General features: G+C 38.1%; 3 protein-coding genes and 2 long non-coding RNA genes across 6 annotated transcripts; 3 read left to right on the top strand and 2 right to left on the bottom strand.

Annotated features, from left to right (window-relative positions):
- Positions 1–455: 455 nt before the first annotated feature.
- On the top strand, positions 456–19,355 carry ak9 (adenylate kinase 9). The gene is made up of 36 exons (XM_056269281.1): positions 456–592; positions 739–802; positions 886–938; positions 1,039–1,135; positions 1,238–1,350; positions 1,559–1,726; positions 2,674–2,796; positions 2,874–2,948; positions 3,826–3,927; positions 4,004–4,143; positions 4,223–4,545; positions 4,670–4,714; positions 5,356–5,486; positions 5,572–5,722; positions 5,883–6,000; positions 6,325–6,404; positions 6,551–6,598; positions 6,735–6,929; positions 7,041–7,165; positions 9,846–10,049; positions 10,353–10,646; positions 10,725–10,846; positions 11,821–12,040; positions 12,182–12,274; positions 12,353–12,577; positions 14,455–14,673; positions 14,779–14,992; positions 15,350–15,551; positions 15,675–15,821; positions 16,807–17,024; positions 17,157–17,353; positions 17,435–17,604; positions 17,771–17,869; positions 18,475–18,577; positions 18,761–18,875; positions 18,976–19,355. Exons 1-36 carry the CDS (start codon positions 476–478, stop codon positions 19,197–19,199), a joined length of 5,334 nt encoding a protein of 1,777 aa, XP_056125256.1. The 5' UTR covers positions 456–475; the 3' UTR covers positions 19,200–19,355.
- LOC130103088 (uncharacterized) lies at positions 1,192–5,427 on the bottom strand. Of its 2 annotated transcripts, none has more exons than XR_008809318.1 (5): positions 5,354–5,427; positions 5,218–5,269; positions 2,737–2,806; positions 1,574–1,646; positions 1,192–1,278 (listed from the first exon to the last, which is right to left on the bottom strand). It is a non-coding gene; the product is annotated as an uncharacterized LOC130103088 (long non-coding RNA). The 2 variants fall into 2 exon arrangements; XR_008809319.1 differs by lacking the exons at positions 2,737–2,806; positions 5,218–5,269; positions 5,354–5,427 and adding exons at positions 2,857–2,984; positions 3,781–3,906; positions 3,975–4,065.
- Positions 5,784–10,474, bottom strand: LOC130103089 (uncharacterized). The gene is made up of 3 exons (XR_008809320.1): positions 10,357–10,474; positions 9,820–9,945; positions 5,784–5,950 (listed from the first exon to the last, which is right to left on the bottom strand). It is a non-coding gene; the product is annotated as an uncharacterized LOC130103089 (long non-coding RNA).
- A 315-nt stretch (positions 19,356–19,670) lies between the features above and the next one.
- Positions 19,671–21,926, top strand: ppil6 (peptidylprolyl isomerase (cyclophilin)-like 6). The gene is made up of 8 exons (XM_056269319.1): positions 19,671–19,786; positions 19,904–19,999; positions 20,106–20,294; positions 20,438–20,500; positions 20,600–20,747; positions 20,914–20,973; positions 21,111–21,246; positions 21,421–21,926. Exons 1-8 carry the CDS (start codon positions 19,709–19,711, stop codon positions 21,530–21,532), a joined length of 882 nt encoding a protein of 293 aa, XP_056125294.1. The 5' UTR covers positions 19,671–19,708; the 3' UTR covers positions 21,533–21,926.
- A 2,024-nt stretch (positions 21,927–23,950) lies between these two features.
- On the top strand, positions 23,951–27,478 carry henmt1 (HEN methyltransferase 1). The gene is made up of 6 exons (XM_056269269.1): positions 23,951–24,064; positions 24,202–24,317; positions 24,513–24,647; positions 24,757–24,939; positions 25,488–25,668; positions 26,531–27,478. The coding sequence occupies exons 1-6, from the start codon at positions 23,981–23,983 to the stop codon at positions 27,038–27,040; spliced, it is 1,209 nt and encodes a 402-aa protein (XP_056125244.1). The 5' UTR covers positions 23,951–23,980; the 3' UTR covers positions 27,041–27,478.
- Positions 27,479–27,801: the final 323 nt, after the last annotated feature.

The following is a 27,801-nucleotide window of genomic DNA, read 5'->3' as shown; positions in this document are numbered from 1 at the left end:
GTCATATTGAATGAGTTCATATTTAAGCAAATATGAAAACGCTACTGGCAAATTTATTGTTAAAACGTAAACACGTATCAGTCCTCATATAATTTCTGGAGAAATTGTACAGTTATTGGGTAAGCCCACGTCCACTTAATAAAAAGCTCGTCAAAATCTCTTTTCTCTGTTTTGTTGTGGGCTGGTTGTCATGACACCGTTCAACACAAGAAGTGCGGGCAGAAATGGAGGTTACATTCTGTTGCTAGAGTCACTATTATAAAGTGAGTAAAATCATTGAACAAATAGAATATTTAACGTATCGAAGCATATAGGATTACAGAAGCACGCATTAGATTTTTTTTTATTGAAATGTTTTATCTACTCTAAATGTCGGATGATAATTAACGATGATTGGATAGGCTACTGAAGTTGATAGTTTGACCAAACTGAAACAAAATTATAGTTCTGTATTTCTGCTTTACAGTAACATACCATGTCATCCACTGTCTCGAATGCGTCTAACCCGTTAGTGGATAAACTCATCGAGGATGAAGCAGAGAGAGAGATTCTACTCTCTAAGCCAACATGTTTTATCATCATTGGAAAACCAGTGAGTTTCCAACATGCATAATTATTTCTCAATCGTGAAAGTAAATATTTCTCAGTGAAAACAAATAATAGTATTTAAACAATATGATATAACAGTATTAATTTGAATGTTGTGTGTTACAGTGTGTGATTATTTTTTATTTTCAGGGTGTTGGCAAATCTACCCTAGCCAGAAAATTAGCCAAGACTTGGAATTGTATCCTCATTGATGGTAAATAAAGTACCTCATTTAATGCCTCAATGCCATTACTACAAATGGACTTTCTGAATATTTGTATTTCTTATCCATTTTAGATACAGATCTTCTCAACAGCCACATCAATAATGAGACTGAACAAGGTATACAGGTGTGTATCACTATTGTTTATTTATATATTTGATCATACTAGAAATAACTGATTCCCTGCAAACAATTCTAGCAGTGTCAAAAAACCAAATGTGTTTCAGCTCTTTAAGATTCTGGCTGAAGGGAAAGCTGTTCCAGAAGAGATGATGGTCCAGGTAATTGTTGGCCGGCTAAAGTCACCTGATGTAGAACACTACGGTAAGGATAAGAAACAACTAAAATAACATAATTTAATAAATAATTGTTTTAAAATCTGTTCATATATATTTGTAATGACTTGTTTGAATGGTGGTTGAGCAGGTTATGTCCTGGCCTGTTTGCCATCAATTTCAGAGGATTACCTAAAGATACAGGAGCAAATAGACCTGATTAAAAGCCTCGGAATGCCACCAGACTTCATCATCAACATCAAGGTTTTTCATAATCTTAATACTATCTATACTGTTCTGAATTTTAAGATAAACACTCTATATTTCATATATTAGCAGCCATACAAATTAATTATATTGTTTTTGTTGTGCTGTTTTGCCATGTTTTTGCAATGCTGACATTGTGCGGTTATATTCACTTCTGTATAAACACATAAATGTAAAGTGATTGACACTGAATGTATGTGTGCAGTGTGCAGACAGAGACCTGATCCACAGGCTATCAGGAGAGCGTCAACATCCGGAGACAGGCCGTGTGTTCCAGAAGGAGAAGTGGGACCCTGTGAAGAATGAGTCAGTCATAAAAAGCAGCAGCATAGAAGATGAGGAAGAGGAAGAAACAGAGGATCTGGAGGAAGAGGTAATACTTAAGCAGTGTCTTAAATGACGTACTGTACACTATGCACTTACCATATTGTATGGATTTTATATGTTTTTTTTGTCATTCAACTTCGGAGTCTGATGGAGTCTGCATAAGGAAAGATGTGACAGTTGTGCATGAAGTCATGCACAGCAGTGCTTGAAGTGTCCAACATTCCATGCTTTTTTCTTTCTTTTCTTTTTTTGGTTAATTAGGTGCATCCAGGTATTTGAAATGCACTTTTTCTTTTTGGAATTTTCAGGGTGAGCACACTACTCACACTATTTAAATGCTAAAAATGGCATAAAACAGTGCATAATTATGTAAACTGGGATGCACCTTTAGAGCAGTGGTTCTCAACCTGTTTAACTCGAAGACCCCTCATATAGGCTCAAATATTTCTTCCAGTATTTCAGATTGTTTATTAACAAAAACTGGTATATTCATTAAAATAACCAACCACAATTAATGTTGTGATTCCAGAAGTTTCAAGAACTGTATGTTCTGCAATAAAAACAACAGTTGTTGAAGGGGGAAATAAAAAAAAGAAATATCATTGCAGTTTATTACATTTTCCTTTCATTTTTTAGCATTTATGAAGTTAGATTATTTTATTACATAATCATAAATCATTAAAATAGATTAAAATATTATTTTATTTATAACTTTAAGTTGGGTGGCCCTATTTGTTTTTGTAAGTTTGCTACAGCCCCTTGATTGAGAACAACTGACAAAAGTGACAGGAATGACAAAAGTGGAAATTGAGTACAGTATATTATTGTCGTTATTTATTTCCTAGACACTTTACCAAAGCACTGTTTAAATTGTATTTACAGTAAGTTGTTTCAAAAGTTACTACTTCATGTTTCATGGATGCATTCAGAATTGACCAGTTTTGAAAGTCTGTGCACAAATGGCTAAATGCAATTAAAAAATGTGTGTTTAAGATGGAAGAGATAGAGCTACAGAAGGACATGATCACACAACTAGTAAGAGTGATCGAGAATTACCCAGAGAATGCCAAGAGCAGGATCGTGCGCTATAAGGACACCATCCTCAGGCCTCTAGAGGTAATGGCACCTATTACACACACCTGAATACACATTATTATTGAAACAGAGAAGTTATACTTATGCTTGATGTGTAGGATTACATGGCAGACCATAATCCCCCATATTTATTTGAGCTGGATGGAAACAAGGATCCAGAGGAGCTCTTTGAGGTGGGTGCCCTCCAACAAGCTGTAATGCCGAAAGGCCTGTTCACACCAGGGATAATAACTATAAGATTTTAATAACTGCTATAATTCTATTAGAATAATGTAGTCCACACCACCACTATAACAATAATAATACAGGGCAACAATATCGTTGCAATAATTTTTTTCCAGCTGATGAATGATAAAAACATTGATAGCCAATCAGAAATCATCCTTCTTTAAAGACCTTGAGCATCTAAATGTCACGATACGGTGGTAGGAGCGAGTACTCAAATGCAGGTCAGGGTTTAATTTCTTTATTAAATAATAAAATAAAACAAACAACAAAAACTACCCCGAGGGGGAGGGGGGGAACGACTTGACGCGACGCACAAGTCAATGATTTGGCGACATACCATGACCAACAAAGACGATCCAGCACAAGACAGCAAACACAATGAAAAGAATTAGGGAAGCAGCAAGGCAGGTAACAAGGGAGAGCAGGTGGGACAAATGATTAAATCAGAAGCAAAGGAGGCAGGCAACGAGGGAGAGCAGGTGGGAAAAACTAACCAATAAACAGATAACAAGATGGGTGGGGCTACACAATAGACAGCCGAGCACATGGCATGGGGAAGCATGCAGGAAGCCATGTGCTTGCACCAAATAGACAAAACACACCTAAACAGAAGGGCATATTGTCGTGCTCACAACAAGACAAGACACAAGCAGTGTCAGAGCTCTGTCACCAAACCAAGAATAAACAGACCGAAGTGACAGAACCCTGACACTAAAGCGACAGCTACGAAATAATTGCTGCTTATAATAAACAGATCGTTATAGTGACATGATATACCTGTATAATGTAATAATACAGAATTTTCCAATTGCCTGTGCACAGTCAGTAATGTCTCGTTTGGAGTCCATGGCTGTGAGGTGTCCAGCTGTGCCTGTGCGTTTGATGCCGACAGAGGACCCAGAGCTTCCTGATCAGATGGACATGGTCAGATACTACAAACACACACCTCTATAAAGTGGCCTACATTTGACATGCCTCTTCACCATGCCTGTTTTTGTAGGAGGAGCTGTTTCGGACTCTGTCTTCCTGTAGGAATGTCGCACCAGGCTTTCATTGGCGAAGGAGTCGATGGTCCTGGTACTGCCCGGTGGCACTCAAAGAGGGCAGGATGGTCAAGGGTATACCAGAGTTCGCCGTTGGGTTAGTGAAAATGTTTTTTTTTATACATTAAAATACTTCAATGTGAGGGGCCACATTTTCTCTCTTTTCTCCCCATCAGCTTCATGGATAAGATCTACATCCTGTCATCTCAAAATGCTCTGCAGAAATTCACGGCGAACCCTCATTGCTACCTGCTGCCACCCATACCCCACTTGCCTTGCAGGGTGTCCGTGATCGGCCCACGATGCACAGGAAAGAGCACAATTTGTGCACTGCTAGCAGAGTATTATGGTGCTGTAGTGGTAGATGTTGAGGCACTGATGGAGCGTACACGGAGTATGTTCACACAAGACATGTTGGACAAAGTCCGTCACGACGCCACCCTTGCAGGCCTGGAGAAGGTCAGAGCCAAGATGCAGCATGAGGCTACAGATGCATCAGGTTTGAAAGGTTATGAGGATGCCAGCTTGGTAAATCTACCAAACAATAAGCTCCATGGCATGATAGAAATAACTTTTAAAGCATTCTGGGACACCTTTGAGATGTTTTTTCTCCATTTTTGTAGGTAATCTGACAACCAATGAGGGAGAGTTTGATGAAACTTACTCAGGTGAGGTCAATCCATGTTCTGTGTTCATGTATGTTCTGTGCTTTAACATTTTGTTAACTGTTATCGTTCACATCATTTTTATATACACACATGAAATAAATTAAAATGGTACTAAGTTAAATAGTAATTCAGTGGTTACAGAGTGTTAAAAGGTATGGAGGGATATGGTGAAGGGAAAAAAATAGGCAAATTTATTTATATAGCACATTTCATACACTATGGTAATTCAAAGTGCTTTAAACAAAAAGGAATCATGAGATGGAGGAAATTTAGTTGTCAATGCATTTGCATTCACCCAGGAAACTTTGCGTTCCCTCCTATTTTTTTTACAGTCTATGGTTTCCTCACAAAAACGTATGCAAAACATTTGCAAGAGAACACGAAAGCATTGACTTATTATTTTCCCTCCCATCTCATATTTTTTTCCACCACCATGTCCCTTTAGGGGCTCCGTAAAAGGGTTAGTTCACCCAAAAAGGAAAATTCTGTCATCATTTACTTACAGTATTTCCGTGTCATTCCAGTCCCGTAATAGCAAAACTATTTAAATGAAAACTGAAAATATAAAAACAAAAGCCAATCCAAAATATTAATAAATACATAAATAATACTAAAATAACACGTAATGTGTCATTTTACAGCAATAGAGGTGACAGAAGATCATCCAGATGTTCAAGCTCTTGTGGAGGAAGCTATGAAGGAAGCAGCAGAGTCTCCAGTCACAGCTTCACGGGAGCTTTATTTGGAGGCCCTGAAGAAGCACATAAGAGAGGTAGACTGCTGTGCTGCCACCCTCACCTCTCATACTTACGTAGAACAATATTATTTGTGTTTTAAGAGTGCCTGTGGGTTGTCAGATTGAGACTGAAGATGTGGATTCTGAATTTAAAAGAGGATGGATACTGGACAACATTCCCAGCAGTAGATCACAGCTGATCACCATTGAGGAACTACATGGTGCTATAACACCTGAGGTCCTATTCTGTCTGCAAGACAATGGTGGAGAGGGTGAGAGAAAGACATGTATTGGCATATATACTAAATAACCAAAAAAATTTTGGTCATTTTTTAGTTCTGATTTTGACATCAAAGGATACAGCCTATGCTTGTTTAGGCCATTAAGTCCACTTGATTGTGATGGTCACTGGTCACTTGTTGTTTATTGAAGGAAGGACTGTACTAACCAGGATGTATGAACAGAATAAGGAAGAGGTGGATCGAGCGGTGCTGGCTCGCCTAAAGAAAGATAGGAAACTGCATAAGACACAAGACAATCATGAGACACTGTAAGTGCAGCTAATATAAGGGCCCAGTTTCAGAAAATATACAGTGGGGATTCAAAGTTTGAAACCACTGGAGAAATGCTTCTATTTTGTTTTCAATTAAAAATTATATTATCAGCATACTTTGAATATTATTGATTCTAAATATTTGAACGTTAGTGTACGTGAAATTGAGACTCCCAAATGTCAGATGTTTGGATCTTGCATCTAAAAAGATCTCAAAAACCTGTGGAGAAAAATCAAACACATTGTTGATTTTCATGGTTTCATGTTGGAAAGTGGTGGTTTACTTTTTCGTGTGATTCGATTCTTTTTTTGTTGTTGCAGGAAACCGACTGAAGCCTCAAATAAAGACTCACAGCCTATTGACACCCAGCCAAAACTCGAGACATTGATTGAGGAGTCAGGTAGTACTCTTTCACATCATTGCATTGCTGTGCATTAACATAATGTTGAACTCTGCTCAACCTTACAGTATTGTCTTAGGTCTTAAAGGTATGAATACTGTATGTGTTAAAACATGTTTTGATAAATAATTGATATGTATTTACAGAGAGTTCTGATAAGTCTGATGATGAAGTAAAAAATTTAAATGATGAAGGTTTGTAGTCTTATTATATATCTGTATATTTTTCCTTTAACTCTTACTTTTCCTTTACTTGAGTGTCAGTAATGGTTTCATGACTTCTTCTGCAAGGAATATATTTTTGCATATCTGCTTATGTCTGGGTGTACAGAGGTGGTACTTCCAACAGTGTGGGAAAATGGTTATCCTGACGGCCCAGAGATGGATGCCTTTAGTGTTCAGCTGAAGCAGTTTGTGGCAGATTGGGAAAGCATGGAGCATACCATCACCTGCAGCTATGTAATACTGGACATCACCAACAAAACACCTCAGGACATTCTCCAAGAGATGATTTACCATATGGAGAGTACGTAAAGTGGACTGTCTGTCTGTTTCATACTCTCTAAATTAGAGTCACACCCTCTCATTCACTATATCTTTTCTGTTCTGTCTTTCCCTCTCTAAATTTCTCTCTTAGAGCCATTCAAGTACACAGCTTGGAGGATATCCAGTGCAGATCTGGAGGAGGAAGAGGCTATGAATGCGCAGGCACAGGTTGAGAAACAAGATGATGCTGATGAAGAGGAGGAACAAGAATCAGAGGTTACACATCAATAATCCAGCACTGAACCTTCTCAATTATTTTACTTCAATGAAAGATTTGATTTTTGCAATTTTTTTTAATGAAAGATCAAAAGGATAAACAATGCAGATTTATTTTTTACAGCCATTTTTGATCATATTTACCAGGGGCGCTATTAATTCTGACCACAACTGTACATAATACAGCAGTAAAATGGTTTGTGAATATCATTTCATGTTGATTACGGCATTAGGAGCTGTTCGCACAGGACACGTTCTTGCATTCAAAAACAACTAGGTGCAGCATTGCTGAATAGAATGGAATAAAATAGAAAATAGGTGTCTCAAACACGGAACTAATGTTGTAAGACAAATTGCAGCAGTCAGAGACATCCATACAGAGCATATTTACTTCCGAAACATCATTAGCTGCTTCTCCACCGTTGGGCCAAACCGTTCTCGTTGCTTAACCTTTCCATTCCGTGCCGATCCGGTTCAGCCGGTATGGATATGGTTTCATTTTCAACTGTGGGGCTGATAACAGAGCTCTTTGGAATGTAATACAAATGTGTCAGTCATTGCCTTGGTAACTCATACAATTTCCAGACTGTATGAGATGTAAATAAGCCAGCCAATCCTGAGTGGTGATGTCACTAGACGGATTGTACCAGCACGGCTCAGCATGGAATTCCGGCCAGGGAACAGTTTGTAATTTTGCTGAGTCAAAACAAGCTTAAGTGGAAATGTAACCGTTCCGTGTCATTCTTAGAACCGTTCGGCCCGACGGTGGAAAAGCGGCTTTTGTCCGCCGAATCCCTTTTTAAAATATTTACTTGAAGTACCCCCTAAGATATTAGGTTAATATTTCAATAATGTAACACATTTGCATGTCAAGTCAAGTCAAGTCAAGTCAAGTCAAATATATTTATATAGCGCTTTTCACAATACAGATTGTATCAAAGCTGCTTCACAGTATCAATCAAAACAACTTAACAGTGTTTGTTTATTACTGGAAAAGACATCCAAGTTTGGTAGAGCTGATCAGTGGTATGATGGGTCATTTAATTTGAATATCCCCAACTGAGCAAGCCAAAGGCAACAGTGGCAAGGAACCGAAAAACTCCATCAAGTGACCCGATGGTGTCCTAAAACTCCATCAGATGACCCAATGGAGAAAAAAAAAACCTTGGGAGAACCCAGGCTCAGTCGGGGCCAGTTCTCCTCTGGCGTTTATGAAGTAGAGGCCGAATTTACAGTAACTGTAAGATAAAAAATGTATATGAATGCCTGGCTAAATAGATGCGTCTTTAGTTTAGTTTTAAACTGGGAGAACGAGTCTGAGCAACGAACAATATCAGGAAGGCTATTCCAGAGCTTCGGAGCTAAATGTGAGAATGCTCTCCCTCCTTTGGTGGATCTGGATATCCTAGGAATGACCAGAAGCCTCGAATTTAGTGATCTTAAAGAGCGCGATGGATTATAGGGTGATAGAAGATCCGTTAAATAGACTGGAGCTAAACCATTTAGAGCTTTACAAGTCAAAAGCAAGACCTTGTAATTAATACGGAACTTTATAGGTAACCAATGAAGTGATGATAGAATCGGTGTTATATGATCATATTTTCTTGATCTAGTAAGAACTCTAGCGGCTGCATTTTGGACTAACTGTAGCTTGTTTATTGAAGATGCAGGACAACCAGCTAATAAAGCATTACAGTAATCTAGTCTCGAGGTCAGGAATGCATGAACTAACTTTTCTGCATCAGAGACTGATAGCATATTACGTAGCTTAGCAATGTTTCTAAGGTGGAAAAAGGCTGTTTTTGTAACATATGAAATATGTTTTTCAAAACACAGGTTGCAGTCTAATGTAACACCCAGGTCTTTTACTGTAGCGGATAAAGTAACAGGGCATCCTAATATGTTAAAGTCGTGCTGTGAAAGGTTTTGTGGACGGTTTTTAGAACCGATAAGTATTACCTCTGTCTCTGTCATCCAATCTTTTATATCTTTAACACAATCTGTCAATTTGGATAATTTAGCGTATTCATCTGACCGTGATGAAATATATATTTGAGTGTCATCGGCATAACAATGGAAACTAATTCCATGTTTCCTTAGAATATTACCAAGTGGCAGCATATATATTGAGAATAATAAAGGGCCTAACACAGATCCCTGCGGCACTCCATAGTTTGCCGAAGTTACGATAGTTTTTTCTCCATTTAAGTAGACGAAATGGAAGCGGTCAGATAAGTATGACCTGAACCAGCTTAATGCTTGTCCTTGAACACCAGTGTAATTTTGTAGTCGATCTAAGAGTATTGTGTGATCTATAGTATCGAACGCAGCACTAAGATCGAGTAAAACTAGTACTGAGATACAGCCTTGGTCCGAAGCTAAAAGTAAATAATTTGTGATTCTAACAAGCGCAGTTTCAGTGCTATGATGTGGAAGCATGTTCACGGTTCTCTGATGTTGATTAATGGTTGCAAGACATGCGTGTAAATAAATATTTATTACGGTATTATATTATTTTAATTGTTTTTAAAATGAACTATTTCAATTTAATTAAATATTATCTTTTCATCAATTCAACTTATAAAAATAGAGCAGACCGATGTTAGAACACTTACTGTGTGAACAACCTGTTACTGATTCTTAGAATATCATACCACTCTTTTGTTTATGATGGTCTCAGGAGGAAGTCAGCTTTAAGAGGCAGCTGGGAGACACCAAGCATTTTTGTCCAGTGGTGCTGAAGGAGAGGGGTACGCTACAACCTTGTCTGGATGAATATGCTGCCAAGTACAGAGACAAAGTCTATTATTTCTCCAGCACAGAGGCACAAGAAAAGTTCCTGAAGAACCCTGAACTCTACATATCTAACACACAACCATTAAAGGTATTTTTTGGGTATTTTATCAGGATAAATGATAAACCAAAAAAAAAAAAAAAAAAAAATCTTGCACAATGGCTTTAATACGCAACGATTCAGTCAACAGACCTTACTCAGGTGTCATATAAATTTTTACAAGATAAATTCATCACATATATTTCTACATCAGGATAAATGATAAAAACACACGTTGGAAAGTGACAACAAAACGTCTTCTGCATCTGTGAAAACAAATAGAAAATGACAAATATGTACAATATGTGGCAAACAATGTACATATAACACAAAGCTCTGTTTGTATGCAACCAGCCACCTGCGCTGCGTGTCTTCATGCTTGGAGTGAGAGGCTCTGGAAAGACCAACCATGGGAAGTGGCTTGCAGAGCAGCTGGGAGTTTTCCACATCCAGTTCCGAGAGCGGCTACAGGAGCTGATCCTACGGAAGACCCAGAAACATGTGTCATATGCAGATGATTCTGAACCCCCTGAGGAACCTCCAGAGGAGCTGCAGGGCCTGCTGGAGGCTCAGAGGGCTGAATCCCCTACAGACCAGCAGAACAAGACCAGTCATGAGTATACTGCATCTGATAATCCTGACACAAATGTAAGGGGGCTGTAAAGGCAAGACGTTAGAATTTTTGCTTGAATTTTGTTTGAATTTAATGCATTGGTGTGTTTGTAGGAAGAACCAGCATTTACTGATGATGAGGAGGCCATAAAGGCATACCTCCAGGATGGTGATCCTCTCCCTCCGGAGATACTGGAAATGGTTTTATTACAGTGGTGGGACCAGGAACCCTACAAGTAAATGTTCATTCACAAACACTCACTAATTCACACATGCTACCTCATAAAACAATCCAAAAAACAACAACACTTGCAGATATAGCTAAAACTTTAAATCATCAAATATTCCACCTCAATATATATATATATATATATATTTATATATATATATAAATTTGGTCATTATTTATTCACCCTCGCATCATTCCAAACCTGCACAAAAAAAAGAGGAGAAAACCTCTTTCATACAATTGCAGTTAAGGTTTGACAGCTAGATAATGAACTCATTATCAGTGTAAGCGATACTCACATTTTTAAACGGATATCATTCTTTAATATCTATATACTTTTTAAATAGTGTATCTTAATTACACAGCCAAAAACAGATAATTTATTTGAGTTATTTTAATATTATTTATTTACTATTATAGTATTTATTAATATTTTGAATTAAATTGCATTTTTATATTTTAATTTTAGTAATGTTATGTTTTTTTTGTAAATATTTTATATAGCTTAAATTTATTTTATATCAGTTTTGTTTTAGTAATATTAGTAGACCATTTTTGAGACCATTTAGATCACAAAACTTTGCATAAATATAATGGCACAAATAAAAATAATAGTAATATAATAATTTATTATTATAAATAATTATTATTAGTAGTAAAATAATCATAATGCATGTTTTTATTGGTATCATCATGTATTATTGTGTCAAAAATATACAAATAATAAAACATAATTAACAATTGATTCTGAATTATTATTATTTTTATTATCAGACATCTGTATTGTATCGGTCATAAAAAGGCAGTAATAGTCGATCTCTAATATAAAAGCCAAGTAGTCCATATGACTTGCATGCTATTTTCCAAGGGAAAAATAAGCATATGTGTATGAATGTAGGAGGCTGAATATATAGTGTATGAAAGACACAATTGTCTTTTCTTTTTCTTTTTCTGCAAAATATTCCTTAACTTTTCTCTCAGATCCACAGGGTTTATTTTGGAGGGATTTCCCCAAAGCCAAGAGGAGGTGTCCTTCATGGTGGAGCATCACTTGTTTCCAGATGTGGTGGCAGTGATGTCGGTAGAGGTGTCTGAGGTGGTGCGGCGTCTCCTGCCTTCGCGGCTCACGCGTTGGAGAGAGAGACAAGAGCGCAGGCAAGAACAAAAGCGGATGGTCATTAAGCTGCGGAGTGAACTCAGGGTGAGTGTTTAAGCGAAAATTTCAGCACTGATAAAAGGATGTAAAAATCCAAATAAGCAAAATAAACACCTGGCATTTACCGTAAAGCAGCTGAAACAAAGTTTTTGGAGTAAAAATGCATTGGTCTGTGTCAAACTGCAGGAACGGGCCATCACCCAGAGAAGGGCTGAGCTTATGGCTGAACGTGAAACCAAAAAACCAAGCCCACTCACTCTGAAGCCCTTCAAAGAACAGGTCATTGATCGCTGTCGTTGTGTCTTGCATTGGTGAGTGACTGACAGATTCTGACTGGACATTCTGTTGCTTCATCAGGAGGATGAGGTTGAGGATGACAAAGAGGTGCAAGAAGAAGCAGAGGCGATGGACGAAGAAGAGCAGGAATGGGAGGAAATGGAGGCCATACTGCTGGAGGAGTTTCCTCCTGTGGAGGAGCAGGGGGCAGAGGATGAAGAAACCGAAACTAGTGCAGAAGAGAGGCTGGAGACGGAGATCAGTCAGAGGTTTGAGAGGGATGAAAACAACCTCACCAGTATGACAGTAAGGAGAAGCTGAAAGCTTATATTATAAACAAATTTATAATGCAATTTAAGTCCTTCGGAAATGTAACTCTTGTTTAAAGTAACACCAGGTTACTTTTGCTCTCGGGGTGGGGTCCCCCTACAGTTGGGAAACAGTACTGTCCTCTAGACCTCTACTACTGTCGTAAACTCTGTCATCCTACATCATAGCTGTCAACATTGAACATTGAATATAAGGGAGATTTCCCGGAATCCATCCCCAAAATAAGGGAATTTTTTTACACGATTCTTACCCACCACAAACTTTAAAAATGAAGCACTAATCATTAAAAGTCTAAAGAGTTTGTAACTACAAATGAGTGAGAGAGAAAGAGACAGTGTGTGTGTGTATTAGAGAAAGTGTGTCATTTTTTAAACATTTTTTATCAGAGAATGTTTAAATACTAATATCAGCTTACGAGGGAAACGGTACGTGGTGCTTCGGGGGCTGCTGGAGATGATTAGGGAGAGGTCTGTGCTCCTTTACCGATCAAAGCGCGCGCTGACACGGAGTATAATTGTTTATACTTGACGCGTCCGCACGAGCGCGGCAAAGATTACGCGTTGGGTGCGCAAGACCGGCAAGACCCCATTTCGCTTGGCTGTGTGCACAGCTTTTTTTGTAACAGCGCGCGCGGCGCCGCATCCGAGGATGAACGACTTCAAGCCGAATCTGCCCGAGCATGTACGTCTCACACAATCAGAGCGTAAAAATACGGGATATTTTACGGGAAAATAATAAAACGGGAAGACAGCGGGAAAAGAGCTAAAATACGTGAGAAACCCGGAAAAAACGGGAGGGTTGACAGCTATGTCCTACATGCACGTGCAATTGTTGACAAGCATGATAGCCCTGAACACTGTAGGAGGAGGTCACATGCAGGTGTTCTGCTTGCGTCGCGTGTGAAATGTCTTCATCCCAGGTACAGTGGCATATATTTCAGCATGTCATATGAATATAATTTCATGGGTTTTATATTTTTTTCTAACGACAAATGATCGCGATGATCACGTTTACAAGCCAGCGTCATTATAGTAGCCTAGTCTATTGGTTACCGTTTTACTGAATCTATATGATACTTCAATGCAATGTTTGAGTGGTAGATAATAACCATATTTCGTCAAAATTATAATATCAAGCTACCATAAATGAATCTGCAAATTTTACAAATCGATTTGCATTATAGCTTGAGGCAAGACAAATAAACAAATATCACAGACATGTTAGGTATCCTAAAATATGATTTTGTACATCTTATATATTTACTTGCAAGAATGTAGCCCCTACCAAACTTGTGCACGCCGTTTAGACATAGGCTTTCATTTTATTTTATTTTTTATTTTTTTGCCAAGTCCGCATCGGTCGGGCACCCCTCCTTCTCCTTCAGCTCACGCCAGCGAGAAAATGCTGGCCCAATGTTAATCCTCGTTCTGCCTTTAACGCGATCACTTTCTCTTTTTGCTTTGCTCCGATAAAACCTTTGCTTTCTTGTTTTTCTGTGCTGCTTCGGCCTTGACTATAACATTTGGCTCGCACGTCCGATTTTAAGGAAGTGGTGGTGGAAGTGACGTATAAGCCGTAAAGCAGTCGAATTTTGTAGTTCTCTTTGTTCGCCGGTTACTACCCGAAACCCGAAGTTTAAAAGTACGATTAAAAACGCTACAGACCCCGTCAGGCTATGGCAGACGTGTCATTCAACCTATTGTAAGTCGATGTACCATCACAAGAGACTTGGAAGTATATTATGAAGGTTGAAAAGTTACCTGGTGTTACTTTAACATTATCATTGAATTTAACATTATAACTCTTGTTCAATTCTAGAAATTCTGCAGATAATACATTGTTTTTTTTCATAGGACTTTCTAACAGACAACCAAATTCCCCGTCTGGTTATAAGCGCAGGCAGTTTGCCTCGGATTGTGAGGTATCAGCTCCTACAGGGAATCAAACCTCTGATGGTAAACAGAGACTCACTCTTTCAGATGTGTCAGCCAACCAGCCACAGTCTCGCCAAAAGACTCCTGTACTGCTCCTTTAAATATCCCAGTGCCTTCGGGTGCTGGGATCCAATTAAGGTAAAAGCAGATATACAACATATTGAAAATGAATTGAATAATATAAGCCTAAAAATAGCTTTAACAGAGTATAAAACAAAGTCTGTTTGCCGTTATGTTCTGTAGTACACAGAAGGAGATTTGATCCAACCTCCACAAGGCCCTTTCAACACCACATTCCCTGTCATCCTACATCAGTTCATCTACTTCTTTGCGTCCAGGGAGACACGCAACACCTTCATCCTCAACCCAATCAAATATATCCGTCAACCAAAGCCCAACCCTTCCCTTCCAATCAAACTGGTTATCATTGGCCCACCAAAAGCAGGCAAAACCACAGGTCAGATTTCTGGAAATAAAATACACGTCATTATAGATGCTCATAAAAATATTGATGCCTGATTTCACAGAAGAGGCTTAAGCCTAGTCGCTGACTAAAATGCATGTTTAAGCTATCTTAACTGAAAGCAACTTGTACTGACATATCTTAAAATATGATTTGGTCTCAATATGAACACCAGTAAAAAAAAATCGAAGGCACATTTGTAAAAGCTATTTAAATTATCTAATTTAACTAAGGCCTAATCCTGGCTTACTCTAAGCCCTGTTTGTGAAATCAGACCATAATAACTTAAGTTAAAACCAAGTGTTTTTATAGATTTCAGAATAAGTAGCTTTTAACTGTGTGTGCACTCAGTGGCCCGGGTGTTTGCACGTGAGTACGGTCTCGCTCGACTCTCAATTGGGGATGCAATACGTATGGTGCTCAACAGCCAGTCCAAAACTGAATTGGCTTATAAGGTGCAGATGCATTTGAACCAGGGCCTGACCGTTCCTGATGAACTAGCCATCCAGTGCCTGGAGGTGGCAGTAATGAACCTGGTCTGCAGCACTCGTGGGTGAGGAGGACCAAATTTTTTCCAATCAAAGAAATGTACTTCTGCAAGAAAAAATAACCTAAAAGACAGAAGACTTTAAGTCTATGTATATGGCATTATACAGTACATGTGTTTGATCCTCAGGTTTGTGTTGGATGGCTTCCCTGTGACCAAGCATCAGGCTGAATTACTGCAATCCTGCAGTATTATTCCTATGCTAGTGATTGAACTGCAACTGGACATGGCTGAAGTGCTGAGGAGAGGCCTGAGAGACAGGGAAAAAAACAACAGGTCAGACCAGCACAGACACTCAACACACCTCCGGTGTATTTATTCATATTTTGAATTATGTTTATATTTTCAGTTAACATTTTAACTTTAAAAATGTAAACCTAAATTTGAGTCACTTTGTTATATATATATATATATATATATTCATTTTTTTTTTAATATATATTTCTGATTTCAATGACGCAAACTCTGAATCAACATGCACCAATGCTAAATTTTCTTTAAGTGTAATTACTATGTTCACAACTTGTAATAATACTTACTTCACTGCCTAAAATGTATACATGATGTTAGCTAACAGCGTAATTTATGTACATTGTGAAATACATTGCTTGGACACAGTCACCTCTGATAACAGATCACTCTAAATTCGTAAACTGTAATGTAGACATGTATTTTCTGTAAAGCTGCTTTGAAAAAATATCTATCGAGAAAAGCGCTATACAAATAAATGTGAATTTAATTTAATTGAATTAATTTAGGTTTAATTTATATTTATTTCATTTTAAGTCATTTTATTAGTTAGTTGCCAAGGCAACAGTTCTAATTTTAGTGTAAGTTTTTTTTTTCATCTAATATTTATATTTTGTTTTATTTCAGCTTTCAATTAAGGAAAACGATTGAAATAGTTTTATAACAATAACACTGACCTACACATAAATCAATGTCACTGCTAAAAACTACACCATTTTAATGCCTTAAAATATATATATATGTTTTTTTTTTATTATTATTTAAGACTAGTCATAACATTATGACAATAAAGTCATATGGTTTCGAGAATAATGTCATAATAGACCTTTTACAAGAATAAAGTCAGAAAAGATTATAATTCAATATTAAAGAATAAAGCTAAATATTGCTTGTAATAGATTTTTTATTTTGACAGTGTTACAAATGTTGTGGTAATATGGTCTGGCATAATATATATATATATATAGATAATAATCACAATTTGTAAGATTATGGCAACTCTCTCCAACAGGCCTTACCCAATGAATGACAGCCCCCAGGTCCTAAACATTCGAAACTCTTGCTTCAGACGGGAAGCTGAAGCTCTTAGGCAACACTTCCACCAGCAGTACCACAACTGGACTCCCATTGATGCTCACAAGAGCAAGTGGTGGGTATGGGAGCGAGTTTTAGATGAAGTTCGCATAAGCATAAGACTCATTCGTGCTTACCTGGAAAGAATTCACAAAGGTGAGAAAATGCAAATGATGCACAGTTGTCAAACAAGAAGCACTAGTAATATCCATCCATATATTTAGCATTACATTTGCATTAAAGCATCAATATGTGTAGTTTTGTGACAGCATTCTGTCATCCGCGCAGGCCAGGCAGCCTGTATAAACAGATTGTGCATTACCCCAAGAGAGCTGCAGTCTCGGCTGGGCGAGTTTGGCCAGTACTGCCCAGTTAGCTTAGCTCTCCATCACCATCTGGTGGACTGTTCACATAACACCTCACTTGAATTGGCTGCAGAGTTCAGGGGCCACTTCTACAAAATGGCCAGCAAGGACTCTCTAGAGGTAAAGTGTCAGATGGTCCAGAAACATGTTTACAGAAAGTTTTGTTTAACTCACTACATCTTTTTATATGCTTCTTAAAAGAGATTTTTAGATTCCCCGGAGCAGTTTGTGGTTCCAGGTTGCCCTTACCCATTACCCCCTCCTCCACTCCTGCCTCATAAGCTCAATGCAGGCCAGGTGAAGAGCAAGTTCCCTCAACAGGTGGAGATGAAGGGATTCTGCCCCGTCACTTATCTAGATGGTCAACAGAGGTACTCCAAGAAAACTCAGACTTACTACAGACTTCATCATTAATAAGCTACCTTTTCACACACATTCTATTTAAAGTAAAATACACATTAGGCCTAAGCATTAGGCCTTAAGTGAATGTAAATGATTCACAGTGCAGGTCAACCATTTTTTTCTCTTCATCTGTAGGTATGAGGCCTTGGTGCGTGGGAATATGGAGTATGCTGTTGAGTATAGAAATAGGATCTATATATTTGAGAGTGAGAAGAAACAAGAGCAATTTCTCCAGTGAGTAGTAATTTGGCTTGGATTGGATTTTATTTTTTAAAAGAAATTAATTTGTTCATACAGCAAGGATGCATTAAATTGATCAAAAGTGACAGTATATACTTTTACATTGTTTCAGAAATATTCGAATTCAAATAAATGCTGTTCTTTCTATTATCAAAGCATCCTGGAAAAAATGTATCATAGTTTCACACAAAAAATATTTAACAGCAACTGTTTTCAGCATTGATAATAATAAGAAATGCTTCTTAAGCTCCGAATTAGCATATTAGAAAGAATGATTTCTGAAGGATCATGTGATAATCATGGGGATCATGTAGTGAGTAATGCTGCTGAAATATCAGCTTTGCCATCAAAGAAATAAATTACATTAAAAAAATTATTATTTTAGAAAACAGGCATTTTATTTTTTATAATTTTTCAAAATATTACTGTTCATACTGTATTTTGATATATTTTCAATTAAATTCAGCCATATACATTAATAATTAATTAACATGGCATTTATATATATATATAGATCATGTTAATAATAGCCATAGCAACAGGCTATTTGTAATACAGCAACATGAAGCACAGACAATTCACAACAGAACTGTCCTCAGGTCACCTGAGATTTACTGGGACCAGAAACTTCCACATAAACTACCTCCGTTGGAAGATCCGGTCTTACTAACTTCTTTACCGATCATGGGCTATTTGGAACAAGTAAGAAAACACTGAAACAGACACTCACTTCAGTCTGTTAATCTGATGCAAAATGGTCTGCGTAACCATCAATAAGCTATGCTTTTAACAAGTGGTAAAATAATTTTCTTAACCACTGCTGAGATTGTAATTATTGTACATGTATATTTTTATGTATGTATTTTTTATTTTATTTTTTTGTAGAGTGTGGCAGTACCCATAATCAAAGCCATGACTGCTGTTGGTCAACTCAAGCCAAAGTTCCCCTTTCTCAGTGTGAAGAGATCTGCTTTATTGTACCTGGCCTTTCATTTGAAAGGTGGCCTTGATTTTCTTATTTTGGCTTACTATGAATAGCTGGGGATGAGAACGGTCTGAATAATATATTTTAATAACTTTCTACCCCTCCACCCTCACAGCATTCAACACCAGGAACCCAGACTATATTCGACAGAAGTACAAAAAGAAACTTCAAAAGTTTGAAGAAGGCTGTGAGCTCATCTCATACCTGGGTACCGACATGAAGACATACAGATCCCCTCACAACCTGCCCCCAGATTTTGCACAGAAGCTGGACAGGTTTCTGGCCCTTGAGAAGTCCACCAAAACAGCCTCAGGTCTGATACAGCTCGGGGGCAGTTGAAACAACTTCAAATAATAAAAGCCTTGAGTCAGCACATCACAGTATTTGATCAGTGTTGGTTGACATTTACATGAATACATTTTGCAAGCACTTTGTTAATGTGTTCTGTTCAATTGACAATTAAATGAATGAGCCTAATAAATGTGTTTTAATCTATTTTGTTAAGTGTTATTGTTTTAACATATACCCCTGGTTTCACAGAAGAGGCTTAAACCTAGTCCCAGACTAAAATGATATTTTAATTGAAAGTAACTTGCACTGGCACATCTTAAAATGTCTGTGGCATTGTTTTGTCTCAATATGAACACCAGTAATGTTTTTTTCTAAGCCCTGTTTGTGAAACCTCTGCAGGCCTTGATGTGTTTTTACAGACATATTCCAATTGATATATAAACTAAGAAATATAAAATGTATGAAAAAATAAAACTATAAATGTACGGAACGGTTCGTCATCGTTGTGCGCCACTCGCATCGGTTACCCTGGCAACGGGACTCTAACTTTACACAACATGGCATCCCCTGTACATTTAGAGATCGTCGGTCTGTTAAGCAAACACAATTTTCAAATAGGCAAAAGCATTGTGGAGGTAAAGTTTTTTTTAAGATGCTGACCACTTTGCATTTTGGCGTGGCTAACTAAAAACGATACTGACTGCACACCTGTTCACAAAAGCTATAGTTGCTAACGTCTGCTGCACTTACAGGGTTTGAAAAATAAATTCCCGGAGTCATTTGATGATCCAACAATTCGCCCGCTTCTTGAATGTGACTGGCATGACTATTTAGCTAACAAAAAGAAGGTATGGCACTTGTTATTTTACTGCTCGCTTGTTTTCAACACTACAGTAACAGTTAAGTTATATCTGCGGAACAAATCAAATAGCCTAAGTACGTTTTCTTCTCAAGGAGCTGAGAGGAGAGGTTTGGCAGTACACTGGATGTCTAATGTCCTTCGCAAACGGTCAGTTGCTCGGTGATGAGAGGAAACTGTCCACCTGGGCAGAGAAAGAGTGGAAGTTTTCTTTTCACCGACCACGGGCGCTTTATATGGCCCTGGCTGAGGAGTATTACACCAACTATCTGCGAAGCACAGCTGTAAATAAACACGACAAACAACGGAGCGAGACATAACTAATAATAAAAACCCAGAGAAATACATAAATAAACACACTTCATAATGCGACTACAACCATTTAACATTCACAACATCTGCAACATCTGCTCCCTCTTTCTCACAGCACATTTTTGTTTATATGGATATTGAAAGCGGTGGAGAGGCATTTGGCAGGCTGTTGTTTGAGGTAAGGAAATCTTCTGCTTCTTGATGAAGTAAGTTACAGTGAAAATGTATTTCCGTGCCATTCTTCTCTACTCTGAAAGTTTCAAATGTAACCTGCCAGCTGTTCTCAGACGTGTGTCCAAAGACGTGCAGGAACTTCAAGGCCCTGTGCACTGGAGAGGCAGGTTTGTCCAAGACTAACCTTGAGTTGAGCTACAAGGCCTCAATTTTCCATAGAGTTGTGCCAAATGGCTGGCTGCAGGGTGGAGGTAAGAAGCAGTAATACATTTACACATTTATGATAATTTAATACATTTAATCATAAATATGAAAAAATTAATTATACATCCATTTTATACAGTTATACATTTATGTACATACACACCAGTAAGTACAGTTATGACTGTATAAAAATGTTTATGTTTTCAATTACAGATATTTCACCTGAAAGGAAAGGCACTGGGGGAGACTCTATCTATGGTCCAACATTTGAGGGTATATGCTTATTAACAAATTTATGTGGCACACAAATTCTGTAATTCATACTTTAACACAATACTTGCTTAAATGTGTTATATAGGCTACATATTGATTCATGCATATAAAAAGCACTAGGCTGTTCTCTCTTCTAGATGAGAGTTTTGTCATATCCCACAACAAGCGTGGCATCCTGGGAATGGCTAACCAAGGTGCTCACAGCAACGGCTCTCAGTTCTACATCACACTACAGCCAGCGTCCTGGATGGACTACAAATATGTGGCTTTTGGGTAATGACCCTAATAAATTGCAAAAGTACGCAAGAAAGCCAAAGTTATGAACCTTTGTCTTGCTATTTGGCTTTGCATTATTAATGCAGACATCATACACAGTTAAATACCTTTGCTATTTAACACTCTTACAAAATCCAAAGTCTCCATCACAGCTTTTTCCCTCTCTCCCAGGCAACTCATTGAAGGCACTGCGGTTCTAAAGAGACTAGAGGCAGTGCCCACCTACAACGAACGGCCCAAACAGGACTGCAAAATAGCAGCATGTGGAATATTTGAGCCCTGAGTTTTCACATGTGGCCTATAGATCAAGAAAGCAATACAAAAGGAGAAGCATTTGTAATGTATGTGGACAGGTGTGCACCATGTGTTTTTTAATGGCCGACGGTCCGCCGACCCAATATTTTTGCCACATTGCCAATATTTCACCATACACATTCAACAAATAAATTGACCTAAAATTAAAAACCTCTCTTTATATGATTTAAATATTCAGTTTGTTTGACTTATTTCTATGGTGCTTTTCTTCCTTTGCCCATGGCAACGAACCGCTGTTATTCCAAAAAAGCAGTGATCTGCAATGACGTGCACATTATCGTGAGCTTGGCAAAAGAGTCTGTTGAAGTGCTGCTGAGAAACAACCGCGTTGAGTGTGCATTGCTGTAAAACAGATTTATTTACTTGAGAGAGAGAGAGAGAGAGAGAGAGAGAGTCCCTGTCAGTCATGGGCCCTGTCAGTTAAACCCAAAAAGACAAAAATAATGATATATTCCGAAAAAGATCCAGCCACCAAGACCGACATCATAGCTTTAAATTAGATAACATGCTCCTCAAACACACGCAGAACTACACTTACCGTAGCATAAATATTAGCAACACAGTAAATTTTAACAAAGCTGTCAACGACCTTAGAGATAAGGCACAGATGGCTTTTTATGCTATTAAGTGAAATATCAAAATTGACATCCCAATCAGAATCTGGCTAGAAATAATCAAATCAGTAATAGACCCCATGGCACTTTACGGGTGTGACGTCTGGGGCCCACTCACAAACCAAGAGTTGGGACAAACACCTAATAGAGACTCTACAGACCAAACAATGCAAAAACCTGCTACGAGTACAGTGCAAAAACTCACATAATGCCTACAGAGCAGAATTAGGATTATACCCAATTATAATCACAATTTAAAAAGGGGCCATTAAATTCCATGCCCACTTAAAAAATAGTGATTAAGAGACCCTCCATCACAAAGCCCTGAACTACCAAGAGCTGATGCCAGAAAAAAAAATCTTTGGCCAATTGTTCTTAGCTGACTACACAAACCAAAACATGTCTGACTGACTGAGAATAAAAACTTAGCCAGACCAAACCAAATAATTAAAACACAAAAAGAAAAATACCTAAAACATTGGACAGACGCAACAGCCCAACAAAGTAAACTGGAATGCTATTTGGTCCTAAACAGATAATATAATTTGGCAGGATACTGAGCACACCCAGATAGCATGACCAACACTGAATCAACATTGAATCAATGTTAATGCATTAACCAAAAGATCATTGATCATTGATTTTTCATCAGGTTTGCACCCTGAAATAATGTTATTTCAACGATGAAAGATTTAGGCCATATTGCCCATCTCTAAGTCATTTGTTTCCTGTGACACCAGTAAAGTCACGTCCACAAACCTCTTGCGTAGTGTTTGGTCACACCACAAGGTGTCACTGTGGCCTCAAAGCTTCAGCACTGCCACTCTGAGCTCGATTGCTATGTCTGAGGTAAAACACGCCCCCCTCATTAGCATACAGAGCAATACATTTATAAATAAATAAATGTAGATGTAAATGCATATATACATACATAAAAGTGGAAATAAATGCATAAATAAATGAAAAAATAAATAAATGTGGGAAAATATATAATTATACATAAATAGGAAAATAAAATTATAAATAGTCATTTATTTTTGTTTGTTTTTTTACATTTCTTCACGTATTTATTTATTATTTTTTTATTTGTATAGGTTTGGTCCTCCATAAGTAAAGTGTCCATCGTGTGCACACTTCAGAATCTCGCTAGAAGAACAAGCGGTCATCCTGGTACTTTTTGCCTACTCTTTTATGAGTACTGTGAATTCGGACATACTTCTTTTGTCACATATTGTTTTCGCCTACTATATAGATGCGATTTCGGATGCAGCCCAAATTCATGTTTGTCATCTCACTCCAACCGACTCCAACGCAAGTTAGCTAATACGCCATCTTGCGACTCAAATCACAAATAACAACTGACTACGAAATGTAACTTTGCAGATTAATAACAGGCCAATTAACACTAATAATAAGAATATAAATTAATACCATAATATTGTTGCAATGTTCCTTGATGCTAGGCCGTTTACTTTTACGTTGTAATGGACTATTTTTCTTAGCGGAAGTTTAAGTGGGCATTATCCCTGACAAAATGAGGATGAAATTATTATGAAATACAGTTTCGTATGGAAAACGGTTCGGACCACACGATATTTAGCTCAACGGCCTCGTTCATGAAATACAATGGTCCATTTAAAAACTGCATAATGGCCGTTGGTTAAGATTAAGTGTGTTTGGGTAAAGCACTAAAAGCATACACACTGCTGAGCTGAAGTGTCACCGTCCTCCTCGAGCATGTGTTTAATGAGGACTGACAACCGAGCAGCAGACTGACTGACTGACTGACCAAGAAACTCACCATGACCACACCGTTTTCTCCCCCGCTGTACATGCAGCGATACCAGTTTGTTATCGATTACGTGCAAACCTACCGACCTAGAAAGGTAAATGCATTTCAAACTTGCATTTTAAAGTTAAGTTGCGATGGCCTTTGACGCTTGTTTGAACTTGCTTGCTTATCAATAGTCTTTTTACATCTTCCTAACGTTAAATGGATTTGATCACATTTCTCCGTCCGCAGGTCATCGATTTCGGATGCGCTGAATGTCGCTTACTGAAAAAACTGAAGTTTCATCGCAACGGTATACAGTTACTTGTCGGAATTGATATCAACAGTGTCGTTCTCCTAAAAAAAATGTAAGTTTGGCATTTTGCCTGCGAACGTTACTCTTGTTTGTGTAGTATACGGCATTTTACGGCATTAAAATGGAAGAACAATCTCACAAAGCCAACATTTTATACTGCATAAGTGGAATTAGGGGCCTGCATGTACTTTGGGTCATCTAAAAAAAAATCTGGCTTCCTGTGTACATCCATCTTTTTTCTTGCCAGGCATACATTGGCTCCACTTGTGAGTGACTACCTTCAGCCAAGCAACGGGCCTTTGACCATTGAGTTGTACCAAGGGTCTGTCACTGAGCGGGAGCCGTGCACCAGAGGATTTGATCTTGTGACATGTGTTGAGCTGTAAGTTTGCCACATATCTTGTTTTTAAAGCATATAAACTAAACATTATTTGAAAATTGTATGTTCTACTTGAGTTTTTCAACTTGCCAACATCTCTTACCGCTTTAAGAATCGAACATCTGGAGCTTGAGAAGGTGGAGAGCTTTTCAGAGGTGGTGTTTGGGTACATGGCACCAGGTGCCGTGATAGTCAGCACACCCAATGCAGATTTCAACCCTCTGTTGCCGGGCCTGAAAGGCTTCAGAGACTACGATCACAAATTCGAATGGACTAGAGATGAGTTTCAGACTTGGTAAGGAAATGTTCAGTATCTAGTGTAAACATTTTCCAGTCCTGATTTAAGATCCGATTTAAGGATCAATTAAAAAAAAAATGTTTGGCTTAAAGTGTTAGTTCACCCAAAAATTAAAATTATCGCATAATTTACTCACCCTCAAGCCATCCTAGGTGAATGGCTTTCTTCTTTCTGCCAAACAATAATCTGAGTAATAATAAAAAAATATCCTGTCTCTTCCAAGCTTTATAATGGGAGTGAATGGTACCATTGTTTTTGAAGCTCCAAAAAGCACACCCATCAATCATAAAAGTAATCCATACGGCTCCAGGGGGTTAACCTGTTAAAGGTTACCGCCCCCGGTACTGGGGGCAACGGGGCTTAATAAAGGCCTTGTGAAGCGAAGCAATGCGTTTTTGTAAGAAAAATATCCATATTATAGCTTTATAAACTATAATCACTGGTTTAGTTCTGGCGGAAGAGTGACCTGATCCAACGCAGGGTGAGTAAATTATGGGATAATTTTCATTTTTGGGTAAACTAACCCTTTAAAAAATGTCCCTCAGGGCTCACAGAGTTTGTAGAGAATATGGTTACTCCGTGCAATTCACTGGTGTTGGAGAAGCTCTTGGCCACTGGAGAGATGTGGGATTCTGCACTCAGATCGGTGTGTTCCAGAGGAATTTTGATGGGATAAATTGGTCTATGAGCAATGCTGAACGCTTGGAACCCTCAGTGTACAGACTGGTGAGAAATTTGTATTTTTTTGAGAGGTGTTGCACCTGTATTTTCTTAATTATTTAAATGAATCGTATTGTACTTTCTAAATCATCATTGTATAACTTGCACTAAAGCAGTCACAGTTTAGTTTAAGCGCTGAAATGCGCTTGATTTCTTTTTTATCACAATTAGGCAAAAAACATATTGATCACACATTAATCAAAATAACAACTTGATCTTCTGGTGGTACAACAGACTTTTCTCTGGTGACATGCCAGACCTCTCCAATTATTTAGTCAGTTTAAACCCCGCCCCTTTTGGACTCTGCAAGCTCACATTCAGATCTTCCTCTATCCAATCAACAACTCATGCATTTTTTGATAATCTGTTTCACTCGGATGTGTCACAATACAGAAGAAAAGATCTGCCGCTACTTCTGTTAACTTGCATCCCGAATTTAATATTTGTAATTTTCGGGTTTAGAAGGATGTGGAGAGCGGTAGGTGCTACACACACGGTCATAAACAGCATAAGGTTTGGCAAATTCTTAGTAGTTTAATTTTATAATAATCTTTTTGACGAAGAGGTTCTGAATGTTCCGTATGCTTTCATAGTAAAAAATGACTCTCATCCCAGCATGAAATGGAAGTTTGGGTTTAAACAAACTAAATGATTAAAGTCCGGCATATGCCACAGAAGATCGAGTTATGACATTTGATTAAATTAAACATGCACGAATGAATCGTTTGCAATAAGATAAAAAATATTGCATTTCATGGCAACTTTAAAGCTCACAGGTTTAAGCTAAAAAAAAGAAAGAAAGTTATTTCTTGTTTGAAAACTGCGTATTGCACTCACAACTCCTCTTTTTTTGTTGTTCCTCATTAAGTTGTACAAGGTGGTGTATCCGAGCCTGTGTGATAACAACATCTACCAAAAGACTTTGGTTAATGAGGTCCTGTATGAGGCACAACACCTAAAACAGGAATGGCTTAGTAGGCTGAACATGGACTCCAACAACAACGCACATTTTTATGGTCCTCCATTTATGGAAGCTTTGCAGCATGAGGATGCATGTGAGTGGCAGCCTGTCTACCAGCAGGACCGTAGCATTTGTGTGCCCTTGACGCGTGTGTGGTTCAGCCCCAAAGTGAGAGCGCTGTGCGGGAGCGTGCAGCGTCTCAGGGAGGACCTGCTGGAGGAGGAGCAGGTGAGGATGAGCGCTGATGGAACGGTGCTAAACCTGCCTGCCGATGATGAGGAAGAGGTAGAGGAAGAAAAAGAAGAAGAAGAAGAGGAGGAGGAGGAGGATGATGAGGATGTGAAAACAATATCAGGTGTATCAAACAGTGTGGAGGAGGACTGGGATAGGGAGCTTGGGGGTTACGAAGGTGTATAACAGATCCGGAAAGCTCTGTAACCAAACTATAAAAAAGGAAGCTGCACTTGATCTTTGTTCTGTCAAAAACATATTTGAAGGACATATTTAGATAATATGGGCAAAACTGTTATCGATTGGAAATGTTCTTGAAAAGACAACCATTAAACATGTAATTAAAAATGCAAATATGTGACACCTTCTTTGGAATGTGGTTTTATTTAACAGTGTGTGGTACATACCTTACCAGCATCATAACAGAACACATGGCATGGAAGCCACTATTGGTCAAAAGTTGGAACACAACATTGCGAGACATTTAAAAAGCAATGTCACCTTTAAACATCAGACACAGTACAATTACGAGGACCAAAACTTCACAGAAGAGATAAAGCCACCATGTTTTTACAACATGTAAAGTACCAGGACCTACTTACAGGTTATGTAAGAGAATTAGGGGAAGAAAAATTATAGTAAAATCTTACAATATCAGTATCACTAAAGCTCAAATCCATAAAAATAGACTTAATTTTGGCAGTAGATCAATTAAAAAATAAAGTTCCAAGTAACTCATATTACTGAGTGTCTGCTGAAAAGTAATGAGGCTAACATATCGCAGATAACCTCTAAATAAACGGATATTTGCAAACATTCACCACAGAGCCCTTAAAGGGACACCTTGATGGAAAAAGTATGAGATGCTTTTGCGTTCCCAGAAGAAACGTCCCATTTGCGCACACATTTTTTGCGTTCCTGTGAGAAACTTTGCTTTCGCTCGTAAA

The sequence above is a fragment of the Rhinichthys klamathensis genome, unplaced genomic scaffold (genome assembly GCF_029890125.1).
Source record: "Rhinichthys klamathensis goyatoka isolate OS25496 unplaced genomic scaffold, OSU_Roscu_1.1 h1tg000281l_1, whole genome shotgun sequence".
Taxonomy (NCBI): Eukaryota; Metazoa; Chordata; class Actinopteri; order Cypriniformes; family Leuciscidae; genus Rhinichthys; species Rhinichthys klamathensis.
The sequence above is the reverse complement of the archived record's forward strand: the minus strand, read 5'-3'. Positions and strand labels throughout refer to the sequence as shown.

Bases quoted from the DNA above. Each gene is read 5' to 3' on its own strand.
- ak9 (XM_056269281.1), top strand. From the start codon at position 476: ATGTCATCCACTGTCTCGAATGCGTCTAACCCGTTAGTGGATAAACTC. The intron at 593-738 runs GTGAGTTTCCAA...TTTTATTTTCAG, and splicing joins TTATCATCATTGGAAAACCA to GGTGTTGGCAAATCTACCCT. The intron at 4,546-4,669 runs GTTTGAAAGGTT...CCATTTTTGTAG, and splicing joins TGAGGCTACAGATGCATCAG to GTAATCTGACAACCAATGAG.
- ppil6 (XM_056269319.1), top strand. From the start codon at position 19,709: ATGGCATCCCCTGTACATTTAGAGATCGTCGGTCTGTTAAGCAAACAC. The intron at 20,748-20,913 runs GTAAGAAGCAGT...TTTCAATTACAG, and splicing joins TGGCTGGCTGCAGGGTGGAG to ATATTTCACCTGAAAGGAAA. The intron at 20,974-21,110 runs GTATATGCTTAT...TCTCTCTTCTAG, and splicing joins CTATGGTCCAACATTTGAGG to ATGAGAGTTTTGTCATATCC.
- henmt1 (XM_056269269.1), top strand. From the start codon at position 23,981: ATGACCACACCGTTTTCTCCCCCGCTGTACATGCAGCGATACCAGTTT. The intron at 24,648-24,756 runs GTAAGTTTGCCA...TACCGCTTTAAG, and splicing joins CTTGTGACATGTGTTGAGCT to AATCGAACATCTGGAGCTTG. The intron at 25,669-26,530 runs GTGAGAAATTTG...TTCCTCATTAAG, and splicing joins AACCCTCAGTGTACAGACTG to TTGTACAAGGTGGTGTATCC.